Consider the following 25,423-nt stretch of genomic DNA (forward strand, 5'->3'; position numbering starts at 1 on the left):
ATTTTGGTCTTCATGTGAGTTTTGAGAAGGACACWTAAGGAGAACAAAATGATGTGGAAGTCACAAGCTGGGTGGACATCCTGGATGCAGCAGGGGAACGCCGTGGGATGGGGGTGCAGGAGAAGACGAGGAGGGGAGGACTGGTGTATGCTGGCAGAGCACGGGGGAACAAGCAGGGAAGGTGTCTTACATTTGACACGGAGGTGCCCCGAAACAGCCTGGCTGGAGTCAGCGGCATAATGTAGTTATAGAGAGGGGAGTGAGCCCACAGCGCAGGGAAAGAGAGCGAAGCAGCGCTGGGCTTGCAAGAGTTTGACTACAGTCTGGACCCTCTTGTGAATGCTGGGTATCCTGCCCGATCTCAAAGGCACATCCCTGAAAGCTGCCGGTTGCTTCATTCCCATGCAACTCACCCGAAATCACTGGGCCGTGCACCAGTCAGTAAGAGGTTTTTTCCCTCTTCAGACTGTTTGTTTTCATGGTGCACAAGCCCTGAGATGAGCAGTGATGGGATTTGCTGGACCAGAGCGCCAGCCCACGCAGATGGTTGTTGCCTGAGTTGGCGCCGTGCCTGCCCTTGCCCAGAAACGTGGCTCCTGGAGTCGTATCCAGCACAGTGCTCTGTGCTTGCATTAGCGGTGCGATGTGGGACGTGTCTGCCCACTGCAGGGCTTGCAGGAGACAGTTTAATGGCAGGAACACTTCCATAAATGATGTGCTTTTACTGGGGAAGAAATGCCGGCCAAATGAGGAGCTGAACAGAAATAAAGTAAATGGGAAAAAATTCTTTATGCAGTAATATCTATTGTCATCCCATGATTTGCAGGTAAAGAGAGGGAAAGAGTTTCTAATTTTTGCTCTTTTTTCAAATCTTTGCTTTCTTTAAATTGCATGAATGAGTCATGCTTTGGAATTAGAGAACCAGCCTCATTTCAAACCTTGCTGCAGTCATTCACGCAGGCCCTGACGGACAGCCAGAGGTTGCATTGGAAGACGTGGGAGGGGGTCCAGAAAGGACGTTTGGATTGTGAGCGTTTTGTCGCGTTTGCCACCAGTGCAAAGCCAGAGCACTGGCAAATCATCTTCTTCCACTGTAATTTCCAAACTGGGGTACCAACTTAGATCTGGTGGGCTGAGAGACATTCAGCAACATCTTTTCTCATTTTTGGTTGCTTGTTAGCCATATCAAACCATCAATACCTCATTTGCAATCATGTGAATTGGGTGATTTTTTTAAAGCGGCTCCACTGTGGCAAAAGCTTTTTTTGGGGGGGGGGGCACAAAAAATTCAAGGGGGTGGAACCACCCACAATAACCCCCACGTTGGGGGTTCAGGTTTGCGGTGATTCAGGCAGAGATGAAGCCGGCTCTCCCAAGTCCTGCCTGACCGATGCGACCATCGAGCTCTTCCATGCAAAGGCACCATGACCGCAGCCTAAGGCAGACTGTAGCTCAGCAGGACGGTGCTGAGCGCACGGATGAGCACATATTGCCTGGCTCTCGGCAGGGCTTCGGCCCCTCGCCGTTGGGCACTGTCAGAGCCAGACAGGGCAGCCGCAGGCGTTCACATGTGAGGGCGCTGCACTGACCACATCCGCCAAGCTCCAGGCTGGCGTGGGAGCAGGGCTGGGGCCCAGGACCATGTTTTGTGGATCTTGCCTTCCCTGGCTAGCTCTTGAGGGGTCTATGTTTTGGTCACGATATAGTTGGCATTATGTTTGCATGTGATATCACTTCTGCAGAAGAAGCAGCCTATTCATGAGCAGTAGCATCTTCACATCAAATACAACTGCAGACATAGCTGAGAAAACAAGCATTTGATTGAAATAGAAATGACACTGGAAAATTTGAAGAGGGTGCAAAAAACTCCCAGGCAGCTACTACTCACTGGAAGGGAATCCTAGCTGTGCAAGGCACGGCACGCACACAAGGCGTTGGGAGAAACCGGATATGTTTGTAGGCATACCTCTGCGCTCAGGGGACGCATCATTACTTCCGAGGATCCCCCAAACTTCCTTGACATTAAATAACCCGGTTTGGGCCAACTGGGGATTCCTTTCCTCTGCGATTCCTCCGGTGCAGACAGCATGCTGCAAGGGCCAAAATCCCACTCCCGGCAGCCTGGCCCCACAGGCGGAGAGGCTGCTGCCTGCAGCGCCTGCACTGCCTCCCGCGGGACGCGTAGCCTGCCTCCGCAGTGGCTTTAGCAGGTGGCTTTCCCCAATATTAATGCTTCCCGCTGGGGCGCGTGACCGTGCAGCGGTCCYTGTGCCTGTGCAGCCGCGCCGTCTCGGCTGGGTCCGTCCCCGTCCTGGCTCCCGACGGTGCAGGCTTCGTTTCAGCAGTGGGTCTGGGAGGCTCACGAGAGCCCTGGGAGGAAGGCACGGCCGCAGCGAAGTGTTTTTGGCCGCGGTTCTGCTTTTCCCAGCTCGGTTCTCGCAGCTCTGTTCTGTAATTTCTCCCCGGGTCTGCAACGGCTTTTTGAGCTTTCGGCAGCTCTGTTGCGAGCAGAGGTGCAAACACCCTTTAAATCGTTAGGAAAAAGGACGGGTGCATCCCCCAGCCTGGAACCGAGAAGAAAGGATTAAGTTTGGGGATTTTTTCCTTGAGGAGGACAAGTGCTTGACAGAGATAACTCGGAGGGGTCTGGAGGTTACGCCGAAATTAATTGCCCTCCGAAAGGCGAGGGCTGGGAGCAGCGCCAGCTGAGCCTGCGGCGGCCGCACCTGCCCAGCAAACAGTTAATGTTCTCCTTCCTCTCCAGGGGAACCTCAGGGGTTAATTCAGTAGCTGTGCATTTAATAGCGCGATTTAAAGGGGAAAAAATGACACCCTTCTCCCCTGCCTTGCTGCTCGTGGATGGTTTGCTCTGTCGAGCTGATCACATGCTCCCCGAGCCCCTGGTGCCGCAGCAGCCCCAGCTGCTGCCGCTGATGAGCCGGCGCCGCTCAGGATCTGTCCCAGCCCCTGCCTGTCAATGCCTTGCAGCCCTGAGCTCCTCTTTAAAGGAGGGAGCGCGCAGGATGAGCCCTTGAGCGTATGGGTGGAAATTTGGGACGCACCCATCCTCTCACCGACGTCTCCAGCACTAACCATGTCTATTTGTTGTTGTCTTTTTTTCAGGGACTATGGATCTTCAAAGAGGAAATCAGGTAAGATGCCCAGCTTTGTATGTACTGCATGACTAGAGAGGACTTTCCTTTTAAACCTTCCTTCATCTTGTGTTGCATGGAATTGTGTAGCAGTTTAACTTTTTTTTTATTGTTCAAGCCTGTTGGAGACTAGCATTGATTTTTTTTTTTTTCTCTCTTGCATGGGAGAGGAAAGAAACCCGCCTTATAGAGTATTGCAGTTTAAATGACTGCCCTCCTCTGACTGTGTTTATACAGCTCTTCTCCAGTCCAAGAGGGTAACTGTGTTAAAATTCTGCCTTTTTTTTTTTCATTTCTTCCCTTAAACTTATCTTCACCTGAGCATACAGTCAAAATACAGCCTGAGAAAGAATGCTTTTTCTCTTGCAGTCTGAATCTTATTTTTGCCTTTCCAAAAGCATCTTGTGACRGTCTTGATGCAAAAATGTTCTTGGTGCCTGTGTTTGGGGTTTGGGCTGACTCAAAGGCTCTAGCTCAGCGCTTTGTTTTTAGGATCCTGGATTTAAATGTCTTGTGAAACTCTGATTTGAAACTATATAAATCCAAAGTTTTTTTGTTTCTTCCCCTCCCCTTGTGACTCTTAGTGATTTTTACAGATGTGTTCTCAAAAGGGACATATAATTATGAGCCTCTGGATTTGGCTGCTCTGAGCTGGATGAGTTAGGGTGTCCCTCCTGCCCTGCAGCATGGAGCACCTGCAACTCTCATCGACTTTGTTTAGAGTCTTGGGTGCTCCAAATCACGCTCAGGGCATCCAAAGAGAGGCCTGTCAAGCCAATAGTGACTCCTGGAAAACTTTGGCCTGTATGTAAGGGAGGGGAGTGTTGGGGTTGTTTTTTTTCTTAATCTCTTCTTTGATGGTGAAGAAACAGTGTAATGGTTTAGTCTCTGGGAGAGAAGGAAAGATATAATATTTGGTGAACTCTGGTGAATGGCACTGCCTAGATTGATTTGTTGGTTAATTATGAAAGCTTTTACGCTGCAATCCTGTAATGAGCTAAGTGATACACTAATGGGGAGCTGTCACTTGACCCTGCCTTCCCGTGCACTAAATGGCTGCTGCCTTTGCTGCCCAGTGCTTGCAGTACGCTTTCCCTTAGTTCCTCTAGCAGGTATTGTAAACTCAGGTGAGTGGTGGTAATGAAGAGGCAGGTGTGGTACACGGTACTGGCCTGATACTAGAAACGATATAGCACATCTCATCTTCCTGATCTCCTACAAAGCTTCTGTCTGGGTTGCAATTAAAAAACAGATCCTTTTAGAGATGCAGTTGTGCTCAGCACGCCTAGTACCTCCTAACCGTAATGTGAAGTAAACTGTTTATGCACAATGCCCAGCGAATTAAATTGGCAAGCAGTGTTTTTTCTCTAGAGGTGCAGACTCTGCAGGTAAAGGAGTTGGCAGAAAGCAGAGCTGCCTGTGGGAGCTCCTGGCTCAGAAAGCCACATCCAGATCACTGGGAGTGCGAGGCCATGGGAGGACTTTCAGAAAACATTGCTGAAGTATCTGGGGTAACCTGATTAAGCACTGACCTAGAACATCACTGGGAAACTGGGCTCAGTGCACCGGTTGACATGCACAGAAATTACAACCTTTCTCTCAAAAGGCGCTAAGGATTGCACTGGGGTACAGGGAGCTGTTTCYGTGCCTCTGCGGGGAAGTGGCGCTCTGGTGGCGACCCAAGTGACATGCTCATCCATCCCCGCTAGGCCAAAGCTCAGAAACTGGATCCCYTTCCTTGGCTACTGCACTTCTGTGTGCTGCAGTTGCTCCTCTTGGGACTGTTGCCTGCTCTTCTCCACTTCTTGGTGTGTGGTGTCTGGCTGCTCAGACAGCCAAGATGTGGAAAGGGTTGAGTTTGGGGGATGCTCTTTCCCCTCTTAAGCTGTGCTAGGAGGAATGTGAAGCAGCTTTCTAACCAAAATGAGCTGCATAAAGGGGCTCTGTTCTCTGCCTTCTTTACTCCCGGTTTAGGGTGGTGGGGCTGTTTCGTTCTGCTTGGAGATGGCTGTTGTGGGAGTGAGCCCACGGCTAGCTAAGGAGTACGCCAAGGGAGTTGGTAGTTGCAGTCTTTGTTAAAGACCAGCTTTATGACACTTGAACAACTAATGGGGCAAATAAGGACAGCTTTCTGGGCGTGTTGTAAGAGCCTTTTAAGATAACAAACAGCTTGGAAACGCGGCTTCCTGCATAGGTGCAAACACTGCTCCATCTTTAAATGAGAGGCACAGACACTTTCAAATGCAAACACCTTCCAACAAATCAGCCCTGCAAACACRTCTCTTGTCCTGCCCAAAGATGTACTGGGAGGCAGCTTTTGGGTGTGAGCACGGCTGTCCCATGCTGTCCGACAGGAATCCCACAGCTGCTGCATTTCAGGCATGTGCAGGCCTGACACGAGCGTGGCCAATTGCAGAAACATTTGGGGAATGCCTCTGACGGCCAACATCACATCTACCCTGACCTCTGCCTTGCCAGTGAGTCTGCAAGTCTGACCAGTCCTCTGCTTACCCCTTAAAGCAGGGAGGGATTGGATAAGTTCAGAGTTTAATAGGAGTTATGGAAACATTTATCTCTGCAGCAGATACTGGTTGTAAACATTTGAGACCTTCTGAACCAAATGCAATAGCATGGTACCTCCTTAGCTAAACAGAAGTGAGTCTTATGCTGATCTGAGGCATCTTGGCGTGCCAGCCCTGAGCCAGGCTTCCTCTTGTGCTAAGTGCTATATAAACATGCAGTCCCTTACTCGGATATGATCTGATTAGAAATGCTTTAACCTGCAGTCAGCTCAAGGCCTGGAGCTTCCCTGGAGTAGCAGAGGCTCTGCACAGGCATGGGTGTTTGCTGTGGCCTAGGCTACCCAGTGTGCTGTTACCTTGGATTTGTGTGGCTTTATTTGACATGCTGCAGAGCTGCTTCGGAAAGCTGCCTTAATATTTCCAGTCAATTGAATTGTCACTTTACAGCCATCTGTCAGTGCCGGAGAGGCCTCTCTGCAACTGTAAGGAGTGGTTAGAGCGGATATATTCTATGTGCTCATAACGAATGGTCTCATCTAGGTCTCTCCAAAGACCCTCTGTAGCAAAAAGGGGAGGAATTACTTCTCAGACTTGAATTTGGCAATCACATTCACCAAGTGAATGGCAACTCATTTGTCACTCAAAATAGGCATCACTTCTATGCAAGCATCCATTGTGTGGTTTTTTCTCTCCTCAAGTCAAAACAAGGGCAGAGTTGCTTCAAGTCTAGTAATGGATGTTTGCATGGTACATTACAAACCACAAATTAGGTTAATCCACTCTCCAAACCCTACCAGCTACCATCTGTGCATAGTGAACTAATTAACCCTTGAGACATCAGCTAATCCTGATGTGGCTTGCAATACTGGTTGGAGGGCATTTGCTTGTAACGAGGTCCCCCCCCATTGCTGGCTAAAGCAAGCTTTGGACTCCTGGGGCAGGATGATCCTGCCCTCTTCCCTTGCTGAGAATCTCCTGGCTGGTTTTGTGCCAGAAGTTGTTGTCAGATCTTCAGTACAGAAGCCGGAGCAAGCATCTGGGACCAGGTGTTTAGTGGCAATAGGAAGCTCCATGGGCTCCGCAGCTTTCCCATGCAGATGAGTCTTCAGGCTCCTCAGTTACTAAGAGGTGGGGTCAGACTAGCAGAAGAGGTGCTGCTTAGCCTTTGCAGGAATGAATTTCTCCCCCACTTGCCATATTGGCAGCAGAGCCCCTGCACTTCCTTCTCTCAAGTGCATGCTAGCAAAAGTACTGCTGCCAACCCCCCCCCCCCCCCAAGCCTCATGGAAAACCCCTCTGCTTGCTCACTGCTGCTTTTAACTGCCCTGATTGCTGCTGGGGGCCCAGCTGGCTTGGAGCTGCTGATCACTGGCTTTCTCTTGCACCTTGCTCCTATGTGGTAAGATGCCCCTTCAAGTGAGAAGAAATAAATGAAAAAGTTCATGGCTACATCAATCCTGCGGTGTCTTGGTTTTTTTTCTAATTGAGCAAATGCTGTCTGCGTCAAGCCGGCTTGCCTTTGGCTGAATCTGTCAGCCAAAGTCTATTTAAACAGTCCTGTAATTGAGCACTTAAAGAATTAGCTTGGCAATGTGGTCCAAGCCAGTGTTGCCTCAATGAGGATGTTGATGAGGCTTGGCTTTCTCAGCAAAGAGAAGCGTCCTTAAACCTGGTTCCCACATCCAATTTTGAACCAGCAGAATACTGCAGAACAGACAACAACCCCTTCCTTCCCCTTCTGTAGTCTAAAACTAGGAAGGATGCATCAGCTGGGTGGGTCAATAAAAACTTTACAGAGAATCCATTTGAAATCCTTCTTAAACTCTGTCTTTTTATAGACATCTCTATAACCTTCCCTTTTCCCTCAACAGGGAAATTAAGTAGAGTTGAGAGTTGGAACAATTGCGGAAGTGGGGCCTCTAAGTGAAAAACAAGCAGATCATTGTAATAACCCTGACTGCTCTCATGGCTGATCACTCTGGAATTGCTGCTTTGGGTCTATGGGTGGAGCTGCTGGCAAGAGTGGCTTTTTTCTGCTCATCTAATTCTTCTTTATTAAAGAAACCTTCTTCCTCTCCCTTGCATGCTGAGGGCACATGTTCTATCAGCTTTAAGGAGATGCCTTAATTGCTGTTTCTTTGAGTTATCAGTGATAGGTTTTTTACACTTCCTTTATAATTCCAAAGGGAAGTGGCTTGACTTTTGACTTTTTCTGACTCTGTAGTAGAGCTATGCCCATCTCTTCAGAGCTTAACCTTTTTGGTCTTGTCACACTACACGTCTGTGCTTACAGCTCCATGGACTTGCTTGCGCTTTTTTAAAATGAGCTTTATTTTCTTAACTTCAGTTTGAACTGCCTCCTTTGAGGTAATATGCAGAAAATGAATGGTGTGTGCTCGCCCTTCTGTGCTTAATCATTCAACAGGGTCACCAATGTGTGAGCCATTAGCTGGAGCAGCCCGGCTGTGTGGTTGAAGCTGTCTCTACCTGTTTCAGAACCTAGGAGTTGGCTCTGGGGATGAGGTTTTGCTGTGGTTGCTGTGAACTTGGAGCCCTCTGCTAGCTCATAGTTAAATGCCTGTCAAAGAGCTATGTGTGGGCACAGGGAGAGGAGGGGGCTTGGAGCCTCTAGCCCCAGCAGGTATTTTGTGATATTTGTGTGGGAGATGCCTGCAGTGGAGGGAGAGGGAGGATCTCTGTGGGAGAGACACTGTGCTGCCCTTCCTTTGGCTTAAGGCTGTTGCAGTGTGGATGGGATTTCACCCTGAGTGGTAGATGCTCTTCTAATGTTAGCAAAGCTCTGTACACGACTGTCAATGTGGTGTGGGCATGCCTTAATTTGAGACAGGCTTAGCAGTCAACCGAGTAATTTCCCCTCCTCAGCCAGAGGAAGCACAGCTCTTCTAAATGAGGTTTTTAAAGGGGCCAAACCTGGAAGCACTTTACTAAGATGCTGAGGAGAAAAAGAAGAACAATTAGCTAACATGGTGAATCCTTTCATGAAGGAACACATTGTCGTCTTCCCTCAAGGTGATAACTGCAGCAGATATCTTGGGGTACCTGTGTTGGCTGCGTGAACAGGGAAGCGGGCAACTGGTCATTGCCTAATGAATCTGATCCAAAAGTGGTAGCAGCAGTGAAGCTACAATCAACCCAAATGATAGTTTGCTCATTGTTTCTGTCTCCATATATTCCATCTGAGAGGGGAACTTTGGCTCAGAAGGTTTTTTTTTTTTTTTTTAAGATGTTGAATGGGAATCTAAACTTGTCCAAGCCCATGGCAGGGTCCCAGGAACATCTTAAACCACATAGCTTGGGCTTGGTGTCTTAATCCTTGTAAGAAATCTGCAGTGTGACAGGATCCCTGCAGACTGAGGCACGTGCTCTTGTTTTTTGTCCTGCTGAATCACATGTGTGTGCTGTATTCCTTGCATTGTTTTCTGCAATTAGTCAGTGTGGAAGCAGTGATGGTGGACTAGGTCTCTAGTGCTGTTTGGCTCGTCGATGAGGATGGCTGGACTGTGCAGTTTGCCAATCAGTATTTTGTTAACTTCTCAAACATGTACCAGCAGGATTGCTCTTCATCAGAAATCAGGAAATCCTCTCCCATCATACAATTAACCCTCTTGGCTGTATCTGCTAATTACTACATGGAATTAAAAAAAAACAAAAAAACAAAAAACAAAGCAGAGCAGATTCTGGCAGAACACTTTGGTTCTCAGTGTTTTTTCTTTTTTCCTTAACCAGAGAATAAAGAGATTTATTAAAAGGAGGATAGAGAGTGTGCAGAAGCATAGCAACCAAGGACCAAACAAAACTTATCGTGTAATTACTGGGGATATACAATTTAACAACTGGCTCCTTCTAGAACCAGGCCTAATGGTCTTAGTGTGCATCTTCAGCTTAGTCCTTGGGGATGGAGCCCCCTCTACTCCAGAGGGAGAAGTATTCTTCCTAAACTAGTGAATTTACTGAACTGTAGCTACTGTTCAGTTTATTGGCTTATGCATGATATAACTATTCCCAAGACTTTTTCTTCTTTCCTTCTCTGATTTGCTTTGCAAGTCTAGGAGTTAACGTAATTGGAGGAACACCCACTCACTGTTTTTTCCAAAGTGGAGCAATCGCCATATGCTCAGGTGCACTGGGAGAATTCTGGATGTATTAGGCAGCCCCGATATCCTTGGATGTATGTGTGATACAGTATTCTGCATCTTCAGTGAAGATGTAAATCTGTTCAGTCCAGTCCCACACTCAAAATCCAGCCTGTGGTATCCTGGTGCAGGGAAACTGATCTGACTATTCCCTGGTACACCAGATTTTTGAAGTCAATGTGGAAAATGAATGCTTTGGACTTCTGCCTGAGGCTACTGAAGAGAAGAGCAAATAGAGCTTATTCTGCACTGCTTCAGCTTTCTGCTGATGAGATGTGGCCTGTTTGTTAGATGTATAGGACTGTTGTCCTCTTCTGGGTGGCCCATATGCTGGGGGGAGGAAGATGGGATAAGAGGAGGAGAGTTGTTTGTGTGTTGTGTGGGTTTTTGTTTTGCTTCTTGGCTTTTAAACTGAAGTGTGGGGATGGGGTACAGGATTAGGGYGAGGAATGTGTTTGTGCTCTCTGCTGTTCCCAGTTCAGAGGTAATTCTGCGCAAAGAGCCTCATGTAGTAGATGCTGATCAGGGAGGCTGGGTGGGAAGGGAAGGACTGAAAGTATGAGGTGTGGCTYGAGCACAGTGATGGCAGAACAACATGTGCCCTTGCAAATGCCTGGGAGAGCCTTCTGCTGTGTCTGCCTGCTGAGAAAGCACTTGGTGTGTTAAGGAGTGTAGTGGCTCTTCTGGTGGTTTAAGGAGGCCTCTCTTCTACATCTGTTCTTATTCTGCCTTCCTCTCCTGCCTATCAAAGTGACAGATGGTAGTGATGCTGCTTGTGTGGGTTTTCCTCTGCCCTTATGCAAGGGGAGAACAGTACAGTACAGGGTCTGGATTTGTACGTGTGAGATAAGGCAGGTGAGAAATGCACTTAGGTGTTACAGTGGAAGGTGATGATCCTTGGCCTTTGCAGGAATCTGTACACGGTGCAGACAGGCGTGTTCTAGCTGAGAGGAGCAGACCTTTTATCTAGGCATTTTAGATAACCTGGTCGCAGGCTGTTGAGCACCTGAAACTTGAGCCCCCCTTGTGAGAAGGAAGCCTGGAGAGCAGGACAAGTGTGCTTGGGCTATTGAGAGCACTGGCTGCTAAACTAGTGTCCCCAAGGGCCCGTGGCTTTGTGCACCGTTGCATCACTGTCACGTCCTGACTGGTGTGGGGCCACATGTAATGGGCAAGATTCTCCTTGGTCAGCTTTGGGTGGAGTGGCTCGTCTAACCCATCATGGTTGGAAGTATTGCTCACAAGGTGCTTACCAGGAGTTACAACGTATTCCTCAAGTGGCTGGTTCAGACTGCTGCCGCTTAAAACAGGCTGCCTGGATGTGCAAGGGCTGCCATCCATTTTCTGTGTTTGGCAGCATGACTTCTCTGCAGCTGGAAGTGAACTTCTGCTCTTTGAATACTTTAGCCATGCACAAATCCTAGCGCACATATACCTGTGACTTTCGAAGTGTAATGCTGGGGGCTTTTCTGCCTTCCTTTTTGGCTGTGTTGAAAGCTGTTTGTTTCTTCATAGGAACGATGCTCTTGGTTTGTACAGCTGTAAGTGTGGATTAGCATTTGGATAGTCTAGGCACTTCCCAGCAAAACTGGGAAGTCCCGCAATATTGCATGCGCAGAGACCATAGCACAGCAGTCCTGTGGGAAGCAGTCCTCACTCACTGTGTGGAAAGAGTTAATATGATATATGGTTATCAAAGCAAAGACTAAATAATCCTGTTTACTTCTGGGTACACAAATGGGATTAGGATGGGCTTTTGCAGCAGTAAACAGATTAGAAAACTGAGAGTAAAGCAAAGAATCGGACCCAATTTTCTTTTAAGTTAGTACTTCTAGAAAGGGCAGGGGACTGTACGAGGCTGCCGAAAAGCAGCTGGTAAGCAGCGTAGCTGCGCTGTGTGCCGAGCACATGATCCTCTCRCCCCACTGTTCCTGTCTGACTCTGGAAAGGGATTTTTTTTGGTTGTGGATTTCTCCCCTGCAGGAGTTTGTTATACAGATGATGAATTTCTGAGGCATGCTTGGGTCACGTGAAAGCCAGATGGGAACATTTTCCAAGCAGTGTGTGTGGGTCTAATATACGCCAGCAGTTCTGCTTACGTGGCGAGTGGAAGTGACTGGAGATTGGTCTGCAGCGTGGCTCCGGGCAGGGCGAYGAGCCTGCCGGCTCCCGGAGCAGCCGGCCTCTGCCAGGGAAGGAAAGATGCTCCCTGCGCTCGTGGCTGCGGGTCAGGCTGGCTGCTGCCACCCCCGCTCGGAAATGGAGCCTCTCTTCCAAAGCCTTGCACAAGCTGTTGGGGGTGAGCCTGAAATCAGTGAAAGTTGAAGGCCTTGTTTAATGCCTGCTGTCAAATCCTCTTCCTCATGCACTTTAGCTAGATTTGTGTATTTAAAAAACAACAAACAAACTGCAGATCTTCTTCATAAAGTATTTCTGACTAATTGATGTACCTCTCGAACAGGCAACGTGGGGAGTGGGCGATGTCCTGATGTAGGAGAGAAGATGTCTCTGAAAGGATGGGAAGTGCACTCTAATACACACGACTTCTCCTGGTTGGAAGAAACTCAAACATATTTCTGTATTCCATCAAAAACTATCTTAAGATACTTGCTTTAAACATGGAGCATCAGGTCCCATGGAGTGAGGAAAGCTTATTTAAGCAGCTCTGTGAGGGGCAGGGCTGGCTGCCGCTTCCCCAGCATTCGCAGTAGCAAATAAATCTGTCATTGTGGTACCTAGGAAGCCTGACTGCTGGCCAGGCCCACCCTGTGCCAGGCTTTGGGCAGAAATGGTTTTTGTTCTGGGCCCCTCTGGAGCCCGGAGGAAGAGGCATCAAGGGCACAGTTGAGCAGTATGCCTTGGGCAGTAATGACTGAAATAATACATCAAAACGCTTGCAGCCTTTCTGTGCCATCCTCCCCTTTCTCTGTCTCTCTGTTTTCTGCCTAATTGAATGAGTCAATTGTGTGGGCCACAAATGCGTGAAAACCATTCCAATTCAGAGGAAGGTGCATCTGCTTTTTTTTAGCTGTAGAGCTGCATGTGGACTCTGTTCCTACTTCTGTTCTTAGGGGTGGGGGGGAAATAATTAGCAACACCAAATATTTCTCTCATTCCCCTGGTCTAGCATTACTGAATCCTCTTACCTTTTCAATTTAACCAAAGTAGCAAGCCCCTGCTGGAGGGGAAGGGGCAAGAGGAGAGAAACCATGGGGCAATCGGTGGATGCAAGAAGTCAAGGGCTTAGAAACAGCTCATGAGGGTATCGGGGGACACTGGACAGGGTGCCTATGGCAGTGCTGCTCCCAGAAGGTGCCCAGGAGCTGGTGGTACAGGGCCTGGGGGTGCTCTGCTTGGAGATGTGAGCAGGTAGGAAAGCAGAAACAAGCCCCAGAGCTTTCTGGGATCCTCATTGAGCTTTCCCTTCTTGTCAGTGTGAACGTCCCTGCCAGGAGGAGGAGGAAGTCCCTCAGCTTGGCTGGGGAGGGCAGAAGGCAAGTGGCAAGGCGAGATGGAGGCCAAACCCCAGCAAGAGGCTCTAGAGGAGCCAGAGAAGGGGTGCAGCCTTGTGCGCTCAAGGTGTATGTGGCCTGAACCCTTCCTCTCATTGCAGAAGCGGCACAGGTCTGAAGGCCTGCTGGCTGCCATGGAAATACCCCTGCCCTCTGCACTGTGGAGGACTTCTGCAGCCAGTGAGCTGTGGTCTGAGTACAGGCTACCCCCAGGGTTCCTGCTGGCTCTGGGGGTGTCACACCTGAGCACCCAGGGCAAGGACATGGCACTTCACTTGTACCAACTCCACCTTGCATGGGTGCAGGAAAGCTTGGATGGCATAAAGGCTTAAATTCAGTTTTATGTTCTGCTGTATGCAGGGAATGTTATAAAAAATAAGGCTCTGGACAGCTTCTAAGAAATGGACAGCTCTAAGAAGCAGGCTGCTGCAACTTGTTCTTGCTGACTTGTCAAATACTGCTGTTGGGATGAGAACACCCACATCCCTCTCTTAATGCCTTTTATTTTGAACAGTGATAAAGTAGCAGAAGTACTTGCCTCCCCCTGTTCCAATATGAGGAATCGCTGCTGCTTACTGGACCACCAGTGAAGCCCTCTGAGCTGGAGTGGAGTGTCAATCACCAACTTCCCAGGAAGCCAGTGTAGGTCCAGTTCACTCGAGGGCTGTGTCATCTAGTCTCTTCCCCCCTTCCTTATAATTAAGGTTGGAAGGATGAATGTCTGGGAAATGAATCTGTAAAATGGTCAGCTGCTCTCAGTGCTGTGGTTATCTGCTAATCAAGCCGATATTACCTTTTCATGGAGAGAACTAATGCCCTACAGAGTTGATCACTCTTAGAAAGAGGCAGTGCCTTTCAAATGTCAGCATGTCTTCAACAAGGCCACTTGTTCTTATAATCCTTTTCTTGATACTTTAATATGCAGCATGACAGCTGCAGGGAGGCTTTTCCTAGCATGAAGTCCTRCCTCAAATATCACCAGGGAATGCTGAAGGGTCTGTTAATTAAATGGACCTAGGATCGCTCTCTGGTATGGAAGGCAACTTCCATAGGACAGCTCATGTCCATATCACTGAACTCTTTTACCCYCCAAAACAAGATAGCTCCATTCAGATTGCTTGTTGCAAATAGCCTTTGGCCTATGCTGATTTCTCAGCTGTGCCCAGCAGTTGTTTGAGGCAAAGGCTAAATGGCTAGAACTAAAACATGCTGAGACTCAGGACCAGGATGATCAAATTCCCATGCAGGAATTGGGTATTGCTGGGCAATATTCCTGCAGTAGCTTCATAGACTAGCAAGCTATATGGATACTGGTAAAAGTCCCTGGCATCAGCTCCAGCAAAATGCAACCTGTGAGTCTTTAGGCGTGTGTTTCTTCTAGCTTTTACAGCAGCATTAAAAAATGGGTGCCAGACTGAACGTTGAGTGTTGGCGCTGTAAGCAGCGCTGCTGACAAAGAAACCCTGCACCAAGACCTACTAGCAGAAGGGCTGAGGCAGRGGAGTTGCTTGGCACCTGTTGGGCCAGGACTGAATTTGATGTGCAGTACCGATGTGAACCGTGAATGTGACATCTTCTGAATTTTGGTCACGGTGAGCTCATGTAGTCAACTCTAAACTGACTCTGGCTTTTGTAGGTTTTCCTGAAGCTTGCTCTGCCCTAACTGCATGCAAGACGAGTCGTCTGCTACTAAAATGAGTGGAGTGGGGCTGCATCCCACGTGTGAAGCGCCCATCCCCAGCCGTCTGGTGCCTGTCCTCTTGCCAGTAGTGGGAGGAGCAGCAATCAAACCAGYCTTGGTGGCAGCAGGAAAGCTTCTGGTGAAACCTAAATAAAGCAGTCTGTTTCATCTTTTTAGTTCACCACAGCAACTAGCTTAATTATGTCTTTAAAGCRCTTGCCCCTTTCCTTCCTTCCCTTGCCCACCTGAGGAGTATAGCTGACCCATCCTTGGGCTCCCATCTCTGCAGCAGCAGCTTGAGCGGGATYGGGTTCAGCAGCCGTTCCTGGAGAGCCGCCTGCTCCACCACTATTTCTGCGCAACATGGCTCTGAAGGGGAACCTCCTTACCGCTCTGCAAAACTGCCTGGGCTCCCTGGCTTAGCTGTAATTTATGGACCTGTGTTTCTTTAAGCTTTTAAAAATAATTCCTATTGGAGGAGTTGTTCTGGTTCCAGCTGAAACCAGCAGCAAGGATCTTGGGGGTTGGAGTCAGGACCAGGCTCAGGCTGCCGTTGCCTTAGGAGTGGCCTGCTTTGAGCAGGCAACTTTAATTTTCCATCCAAATACTGAGATTCCCCCCCCCCCCCAAGTCATTTGAGACCAACTGCCTCTCGGCAGCGTGGCGGAGGGGGGCGGCAGGGCAGGAAGCGAGGGTTTGTTCGTTTACCATTACCAATCCCATTGGAAAGCGATTCCAAGCCCCATGCAGGATTCCAGTAAAGCCCTGTCCTAAAGGGGAAACCCGGGGCTGTATAAAGCTTGTGTTTTGTTGGTGCAGTCACAGTGTGCTTCTGGGGCCTTTGACCTCCCCTCCATACCCTGGCTCCCACCACGGCTCTTCTTTTGAGCTCTTTGTGAAGTGGAATCCATCACTAATGTCTGATATTTTTATTATTTGTAGGGGGAACTCTTAGAAGCTGGTAGCAATTAGAGCTTAAATGTCTTGGAATAAAAAAAAAAAAAATCCCCAAGAAGGAAATTTAATGCTAAGCAGATGTGCAGGAGCAGCTGAAAAATGCTGCTGTCTTCTGCTTCAGAAGCAACCTCATCCACATCCACTTCTGTCAGTTGAAAAGTGCTGCTTCTCTTTCCAGCTTCTGGGGCTGGGGAGCCCACGTTGGGGACCGGCAGTGTTGTTTACCAGTTACTRCTTAGATTGCCCTTTTTATGCTGGTTTAGATCAATGGCTTTGACAAGGAGGAAAAATATTAAGGGGAGGGGGGGAGTTTAACTTAATTTTTAGTTGCTATCACAGTGGTGTGCGGGGGGTTTTTTTTGTGTTTTTTTTAAATGGAAAACTTGGTTCCGTATCAATTCTGATCTCTCACACAGGGGGSTGTTTGTAGATAGGGCTACTGTGCATCTAGCTTTAAACTCCCTCCCTTCTGGGGCAGGCAAACGGACAGATCCAGTACAGCCCTAAGCTCACGTTAGGCACATCCTATTCCCTCTGTATGTTCAATTGCTGGCTGCTGCCAGCTTGGAGTGGGGCAAGCTGCTTATTTGAAATCTTCCCAGTTGTTCTTGCAATATGTTTTCTGATTTATTTATTGCTGCCATGTTCAGGTTCAGCAGTCAGCTGTCAGATCTCCTTCCAGACAGAAGTTCATAACCCTCTTCTCAAAGGCAGTGGAAGCGCACGCAAAAGCTAATAGACAAGCTGCTGACAACAGCTCCTTCACACCCTTTGCTGTGCATGTCCTGAGCGTGTGATAGAAACATGCCATATATTCCCTCCATAAGCTAGAGCATAAGTTACTCTCTGCCAGATGATTTCCTGTTGCACTCTACCAAAGCAGATCCTTGACTTTGAATTGGTAATCCCAGTCCAAAGTAAATCATCTTAATGTTTATCACAGTGTATCTTACACTGTATTGTGGCAGTGCAATGCATGGGTTTGGGGATTCGGTGGCTGAAAGTCCAGTAGCCGCTACTGAGAACTTACYGAAACTTAAGCAGAACACCAAATCCATTTGAACTCTAGTTTTGCTTGAATGCACTGAAAATTGTGGGCCTGTCCTAAAGAAAGGATTTCAAAACTTGTTACCTTAGTGCTGAGGAAATATAACTAAATGTTACTGACCTCTGTTTATCAGTGAGAGCATGCTTGAAAGCTGTTTTTATGCTCTGTATTTAGTGTGTAACTGAGAAATTGCTAGCACATACTAGGAAGCTCATGCTGATCTTGGCTGTCTTGATGATATTCTGTGGCTCAAAAGACAATCAGAAGTCAAACAGACAAGTCCGCAAGTATATATTGCCTCTCTCTCCTTCAGGTGGTTGAAAGGTGCATCTTACCTGCTGCTAAACTGATAGTTTGGGTTCCAAGTTGCAAATGGCTTTGAAATAYTGCATTTTGGAATTGCTTCCCTCACAATCTAGAAAGTTTTAGCCTACCATATAAACACCTTTTCCCTGCTTGTCTCTTCTCCCAGGCCATGTAGGAGTAACAGCTGTCCTTATGTTCCCTCTTCCCATGTAATAGGAACAATGCTTGCCTGTGATACTGGTTCTTAATTTGAAATGGGAGTGAACCTGATAACTTTTAAAACATACTTCCAATGTATTCAAACAAAAATTTACATTTGAAGATTATTCCCAGAATCCCAAGCCAAATATTTACACCTCATTTTATGGGTTGGGGAGGGAATTCTTTTGATCTTGTTGATAGCAACTGTGTTAGCTTTCTCCTTAACCAGATTTCTTCCTAGTATTCATTGGCTAACAAATCATGCTTCTATTAATGCTTTGAAAGCACCTTTATTGGACTTTTGAACTCTTTTTTGTGGTGTATAATTTATCTATTTCTATCTTAATATTATTCCAGGGTGAGAAAATGCATGTACTTGCATGTATTTGCTAAGCTCTATTTCTGTGAGTTGCCTGTTGGTTTCATGGGGATCATTAACGGTTGTAAAGCTAAGTACTTTTGCAGGACTGAGGCCTAATGAGTCAAATGTCTCYTGGTTTCTATTCCCTGATCTATTGGGAATAAGCTCAGAGCATATTTTATTCCCARATCTCAAAACTGGGTCACAACAAGTCACAGTCTCATAAGTTCTGTGAGTTACCTAAAACATAAAAATTGCCTGGAGARTTCTTATAACTTGCCCTTTGGTTAAATCCCCATCATTCCAAYGTTGCTCTAAAGAAAATTAACGCTTCTTTCAAAGCTTTCTGACTGCAGTTTTCAAACTTGCTGTGATTTATGACTGCTTTCCTGTTTCTCTAATTACTCTCTCTTTTTATGGCTGTCCTCTTCTTGGATTTCAAGTTTGGATGTCCAGTTTGTCTGAGACTCCAAAAAAGAATGTCACAGGTAAATTGCTGTGTCTTGTTCTGCATGCTATTAGAAAAAGTCTGTAGTTCAAACTGTTTTCTTGGGGATTTTCTTGAATGTAAGTGTGACTGTAGATATCCAGAATTCGTAGTCTACCTATGTACTGGTCTTTCATGATGCATGTGTTTTGACATGGAAAAGCTTTGCTTTTCTGATGCCCACTTCACCTTGATGTTACCAGCAATGGATGGTACTCTGCTGTGTTACTTCTTCCATGCCCACCTCCAGAGCCAGAACCAAAAGCAGCTTCTCCCCTGAAGGAGAGGAAYTTGGTGACGTGTGCCTTGTTCTTCTGAAATGCTGCTCTCCTGCTTTCCTGCAGTAAGTAGGAAGGCTATTATATAGAAAATATGGGACTCTGAGGCAGCTGCAAGGCTTTCATGGGAGCATCAGGCTCCTTGTCTCAAGATGTGGAGGAGGAGGGGGCAGGGAAGCAACTTCTAGGTGAGGTCAGGGTCTGGGGAAAACTAGCCTAATCTAAGGCAAAAGCTAAGCTTTATATAATAAGGAACCTTAGGTCTTCTGATCATGCAGTGGGTCTGGAGGAATCCAGTGGATTTGTCTGCAAACCTTTGTCACCTTATATGAGCTACTAGAGAAGAGGCCTTTTCTCTTCAAAGTTAGAGAAAAGGATTAAGAGCTGTAAACTTCAGTCTCTGACACTTCCTTTCTGGCTTTCCCTCTTGAAGAAACAAATGGGTTAGTTTGTGATCCTGTGCAGACAGATGTGAATGTCGTGTGCATATAGATATGATACTTATTACTGTAGKATTTTGTACTACTTAAAATGGCTCCCTCTTCTAAAATAGTCTTTATTCTTCAAAGCAATTCCTCTCCTTTTAATTAAAAAAAAAGTTTTTGTGGCTATGGGTAACTTGCCCCTCCATCTCTACCATATATTTAATATTATGCGTATTTTTAAAGTGACTTTTGTTTTGTGTCAGTGAAAGATGCATGGCCTTAACCGCCTGGGTGGTCAGGCCAGCATAGGTTGYAAGGCAAGTGAGCATAGAAACACCCCTGCTGTTTTCTGCACCTGATTCAGCRAATATTCAAGCTCATGCCCCGCTCTAAGCGTGCAAACAATATCCTGCCACCTTCAGTGGATGAGTGCTGGCAGGTCWGAGGTTTTCGGTAGGTAATACTATGATTGTAGAAATGCTGTCTTTGAAAGAAGTTGAATATACCACTGGAGGGGTCCTCTCTCCAATCTGAGCAGAACAGGTCGGATTTCAAGGTGGCAGTTGGACATGATAATGCTGGCATATCTGAAGTATTCGATCACAGGAGTGTGGTAGCTAACAGATCAGAGGGCTCTGACTGAGGGTAACAGGATGAGTGAGCAGGAGGGAAAACATGTTGAGAAGGAGACAGAAGAGGTGGCGTCGCATGAGAAGAGCAGTGAGGAGCCCACAGGTCACCTGGTCAGGGGTGGTTGGCAGAGGGTTGGGATTCTTTGACTCTCTTCATCAGATCTTGCAGAATTGCCTGGAGGATAAACTGGTGGCTTACATCTGTTGGGACTGTTTTAYGTTGCCATCTGTAAAATGGCAAGTGAAATGTTAAGACTTTCAAGCTTTCTGAAGGGCAAGGAGGGGAAAAACTAATTAGTTTTTAATTCCTTCCCTTCTGTCAAMTGATTTTAGTTAAATGCGTGTTGCTGGTTTGGCTTCAAAAAACTTGTGCATGACGATAGGGCAAATGTAAGTGGCTTTTTTTAGCACCATGTGGTGCAATTAAGGAAAATGTTGATGTATCGTTCTACACAGAAGTCTTGTGGTGCATCTGTCCAGGTTTTCAGCTCCCCACGCTATTCCAGTTTACATAGCCATTCAGTTTGCTTCTTGTTCAAAGTAATCCTGTAATTTCCAACACAGCTGTGCTTCAGTCCTGACCTGTCATGTGCTGTATTGGTGTGACAGGCCAACAGAGCAGACTGTCTGGATTTGAATGTGATCCTTACCCTTATAGTACGTATCTGGGCCCTAGGTTGGGGGTCAGGAGATTAGAGCAGAAGGAAGTTTGGTGCTGCCCAAGCTCCAGCCTTGGGACTGAAGCTACCCCATGAAGCAGGGTCTCTATCCAAGGTGAGTAAGGCTTTCTCTGTACTTCAGGTCCATGCTTTGGAAATAGGTGGTTGCCATCCAGCTTGATCCCATGAGGTGCTGTGGCTCTGGTGGGAAACTAGTGGGTGTCTTTGCAGAGTTCCCAGAAGGACAGACCTTCATGACTAAGCAACCTGCCTCTCCATCCCCTRTGAGCAGCCTGTATGCTGGTAGAATAGTTGGGGGCACCCCAGCTATGGTTAAATTCCTTGGCTGGCCTGCTTTGTGCTATGTGAAGTAATGAGGGGGAGTTGCAGCACTGAGAAGGACTARGGCAAATGCCAAAATATGTAGGTGACTTCAGACTGGTGGAGAACCCTGTCTAGCAGCTGTGTGAAAATCTCCAAGTGGTTTAGCAGATTTGTGTGCAAAATACTTAAGTTTCTTCTTAACTGTTGCTACCTGTAACCTAGTTGGTTGAAATTGCTGTTTAGAGAGCCAACTTTCCAAGAAGGAGTGGAAAGAGAACTCATTCTTTTTTTTCTTTCACCTKCCTGCCTCTAATTTTTCTTGGCTCTATCTTAAAACCTAGCAGATCAAAAATAAAATAAAAAACCCTGAGACTAACAAGCTCCACTTGGCAAAGGTCAATACTGAATTTCTGTTTGTCAAGATTTTGTTGGAAAACTTGCTGAGGACCGTAAAGAAGGAAGAGACCGAAATGGAGCGCTTGCTTGAGAGAGCTCTTGCCATTTACCATGGGCCAAGCTCATTCCTGATGCACTCCCAGTGGGGGCTGCGTTGTGCGGCCGCTTCTAGCTGTGTGTCCAGCACGTACTCAGAGTGCTGGAAGCTGTGGTCTACCTTAAAGCTGCCACTTATCTCAAACTCACGAAGGCTTATCCGGATCTTGGTTCTTAAAAATGCTAGAAATGACTATGCACCCCTTATGTTTGGGAATCGATCCAAGAATCGAGTTAACTTCTGCAGCCACAATGGCAGGCTGCATTCCCTTCCTGCCGACGATGCAYGCTGCAATTGGCTTTGTCTCCTTGTAGCTGCCTCCAAGGGGGCCAGGAGGGAGTTAATACAGCTCACGGAGTTACTGACTCTACCAGATTTCTGCATGTGTAGCCAGCAGGATCATGAGAAAGGATGGAGGTTGAGCTGCTCTGCAAGGAAGCTATTGCCCCATCTGCTGAAATGCTTGCAGGACACAAGTGCTTTGGAGTTGAGGAGGGTGTGTGCATGGATGCCTGCGGGATTAGTTTCATGTAGGTAATGGCTTATTAAAATCTCACTTACTGAGAAACTTCTTGTATATTAGTTATTACTGCCAAGCTGAGATGAGACTTTGCATGCTGACCTGTCCACCACTGGATGGACAACACTTAACCTTGTGTTATTTTCAGACAGTCTGAGACTGTGTTAGATAAGGCTCTTGGTCCAAACTTCTCTGGCTTTGACTCTTCTGAATTACTTAAATGGACAGATCCAGACTTTTCCCTTTCTGCTTTTTATCCTATCTCTGCCTAATAGCAGAACATCACCTGCTTCTGAACCTCTTCYCAGAAAAGGCAAAAGAATTACCTTGTCCTTATTAAAAGAACTATTTGGCCGAGTTCACAGGAATAATAATGTATTAATAACCCATTTGATAGAGGAAACAAAATATTTGGAGAAGGTTATAATGAAACAAAGGGCTTTCTGCCGGTATTGTTTTATTAATAAGACCTTGAGACTGGATTAAAATTGTACTGAATTCCTCTGGTTATCATGGGCGGTGCTAAAATTCTGGCTCTGCCCTTAAAGCGTCATGACTCAGGACTGTTGTACCAAGAAGTGTTGATTTCTGAAGTCAAACACTTAGAATTGGTTGGGGCTCCTGTCATACAATTCCATATATGTAAAGAAGGTCTCCGGCACTGCACAACATGAAGGTCTGTCTGGGAGAGAGTTGAGATGGATCCCATTTTCCTATTGCTGCAACCTGTGAGTGGCCTACTACCTTCAGGAATAACTGACATTAAACTATGGTCTGAAATTTGGGAAGTGGGAAGGGGGCTGAATAGTGACACTCTGGAGAGGAGGAGTATCCAGGAGAGGAGTCGAAGGCTTGATTGTTTGGAGCACAAAAAGAAAACTGAATGGGAGACAAGAGATCCTGGAGTTAGAAACCTGTTCTTGATCTGAATCTTTGTCTGCCAGGAAACTTGTAGTTGTGCCCCACTGCTTACTCTAGGAACTGGTTATTTTAGGAACTGTGCTTTTCTGAGACCACTGAGAGATCTTGAGCTCTTGTGTGCTTTACCTGGTATAGTCTGGGTTTTTTTGTGTGAAATAGCTGCTTAACTTAATTCTTAGGCAGATCTAAACCATCTATCTTAAAATACTTGGGGATAGGCCATTGTGGAAAGCCAAAGAAAACATGCAGGTTTAATATGTGCTTTTATAATACTGGCATGATCCTTGTGATCAGAGAAAGTGTAGAAGCTTTTGTCATGGGATAAAATCCCCGTGTCCTGTGCTTAGAGCTGGGCACATGGTGGTTGTGAGGGGATAATCTGGCTTGGATTTTAAGCAAATTTGCTGCTTTGGAAGGAGTCCTCCAAAGATGCATAAAGGGTTGCCCTTGAAGAGTTGGCTTTAACAAGTAACCACAGTTCTAGATCTGAGATACCACAGTTATTTCTCACTATATGCTAAGGGAAGTGCTAAGCTCTGACTTCATTATATGGAAAATAATGACACTATCAATGAGGCATTTTGCCAAATGCCCATGGACAAACCCTGTATATGTCAACAGCAGTTGTGCCTGAGGTCTGGGTCTAAAGCTGAACTACCTGCCAGTTGCTTATTCATCTATGAATCATGCTTATGGTGTTCACTGACCGTTTCTGTGGTTTTGGCTTCTTTTGAAAATCTTTATTGACCAGCCCAGGACTAATTCATTTAGTCTGAATCTGTAAACACTGATTGATAATCCTAAAAGTGTAATATGAAAACCTGCACGCTGTATGGATTAAAAGAGCAGACATGTTTATAGCCTGATAACAACAGAATACTCTGGCAAAGATCAGGCTTCTCAAATTTCCATATCCAGATGATTCTTGTGTGTGTCCGTTTGGTGGTTTGAATTTTTGGCTATTGCAAAACCATCGTAGGTCTTAGCTGTTGCAACATAGGAGGAGGAGGAAGGAATTGTTTGGAACCGGTGCTTGGTGCTCTTATTTAGGAGGCTTTAACGGTCGCTGTCAGTCCCTGAGCGCTGCAGGAGAAATAATGCTCCCTCCTTCCCAATCCCCGGCGTGGGGTGCAGGGTGCAACCGTGTCACCTCGTAGCGAGCCAGCTCCTTGTGAGGAGCGTGGACGAGCTCCGATGACATTACTGCCCGGTCCTGAGAAGGTAATCGCTGAGGTGAGGAGCGTGAGGTGAATTGTAAAGTGGAGCCCTATGGAGAGGAGGAGGGGTATCCTCAAGACTTTAACCAGGAAACGGACTCGAGGCAAAAATAAACAGAGAGGCAAGCAAACTCTTATTTCAGCCTGCAATCTCTTGTGCGCTCTGCTCTGGGGAGGGCTTGCAAGTGGGAGCTAAACCGAAATGCTAATTCTGCTTTTTTTTGAGGGGAGGGCGAGCTCTGTCGAGCAGATGGGCCTTATCCTGTCCTCCRCTTTCCACTTGCGCCACCCCTGCTGAGCGAGCTTTGAGCAGAGCGTCGCGTGCATGCCGAGCTGCCTGGGGAGCGCACCCTGCTCAGCATCGCTCCTGTCTCCAGCGTGGTTCGAGCCGAGCGGGCTGCAACTCTTCGGAGATGCTGTGTCCCATGTTGCAAATCGGAGCTGAACAAAGCGGCAGGGATTTGGAAGTGCCCACGGCGGGTGGGTACAACTGGTGCTGTGCTCTCTAGTGTTGCCTGTCTTGTTTTTAATTCCCTTTGGGGAAAACCCACAGCCTGATGTAACGCACCAGGGATGTTGTGGGCATCTTGGGAGGTGCTGAGGAGAAGCACCTCAGGATGCTTGTGGGGGAGGGAAGGCTGAGGAGGACTAAAGTTTCTGCTGGTTATGCCTGAAGGGAATATAGTAACAGTGTAGACTACCCCCCAAAAAAACATACAAGACTTCGGATTACTGGGAGAAGCCATTTCTTCTTTCTTTCCTCTTTCTCCCTTCTTCCCTCCTTTAGTGTTGCTGAAGCCTTCCCCGCTGTGCAGCGCAATCCTGGAGGGGGCTCGAGGGTAGCTTGTGAACAGCAGGTCTGATCCTGGGTGTAGGAGAGCGTCATGCTCACCACACAGACCCCATTCCTCCAAAGGGGGCTATCCTCTGGGCAGGATCTGCTGTAGTTGTAAATGAATCGTTTCCTTTGATCTTGGTTACTTCCTAGACCAAGGAATTTTTCACCCTATTCTCTTCAGGTGATAAATCTCTTAATAGGAACCGTGTAACGCTTGGACCTTTCTAACAGAAGCTTGTTTCTTAATTGTATGTGTAACACCCGTCACTGCAGTAACAAAAAAATCCTCCTGCAGCAAATGCTTTATCCTTCCAAGGCAGGATACAGTAAATCACATCGTAAAGTCCTGCTGGGCTTCGGATATGTGACTGCAGATATAACCTATCTTGCTGAACTGTTGGAAACTTTTTTTTTTTGAGAGTGAGTTGAGGAAGTAGATTTGAGATGCTGCGTCTTCCAATTTTCTGGCAAGGCCGTTGCTCTGGCATCTGTTCCCTGGCTCAGATATCGGGGAATGATCGCGGCRTGTTTGCCAGCTTGCACTGTGCACGCAGCCCTCCCTTTGTTCCCAGCAGGGATGGTGCGGCACGTGAGCACCAGGCCTGCCACCAAGCCCAGTGCTGTGCTTCACGTGTGGGGTGTTTTTTGGGTGTTGTGTGGGGTTTTTTTGGTTTGTTTTTTTTTTTTCTCTCCACTAAGAACTTTGGTTTGAGTATTAAAATAAACAGTACTTTG

General features: G+C 47.0%; 1 protein-coding gene across 1 annotated transcript in view; it reads left to right on the forward strand.

Moving 5' to 3' along the window:
• The window catches only part of SH3PXD2A (SH3 and PX domains 2A), a 217,631-nt gene that overhangs the window by 123,878 nt on the left and 68,330 nt on the right, over window positions 1-25,423 (forward strand). Inside the window, exon 5 of the mRNA XM_026069724.1 lies at window positions 3,124-3,152. Within this exon, the coding sequence (XP_025925509.1) occupies window positions 3,124-3,152 (29 nt within the window). The remainder of the gene's footprint in view (window positions 1-3,123; window positions 3,153-25,423) is intronic.

The sequence above is a fragment of the Apteryx rowi genome, unplaced genomic scaffold, assembly GCF_003343035.1.
Source record: "Apteryx rowi isolate R43461 unplaced genomic scaffold, aptRow1 scaffold_3, whole genome shotgun sequence".
In the NCBI taxonomy this organism is placed as follows: domain Eukaryota; kingdom Metazoa; phylum Chordata; class Aves; order Apterygiformes; family Apterygidae; genus Apteryx; species Apteryx rowi.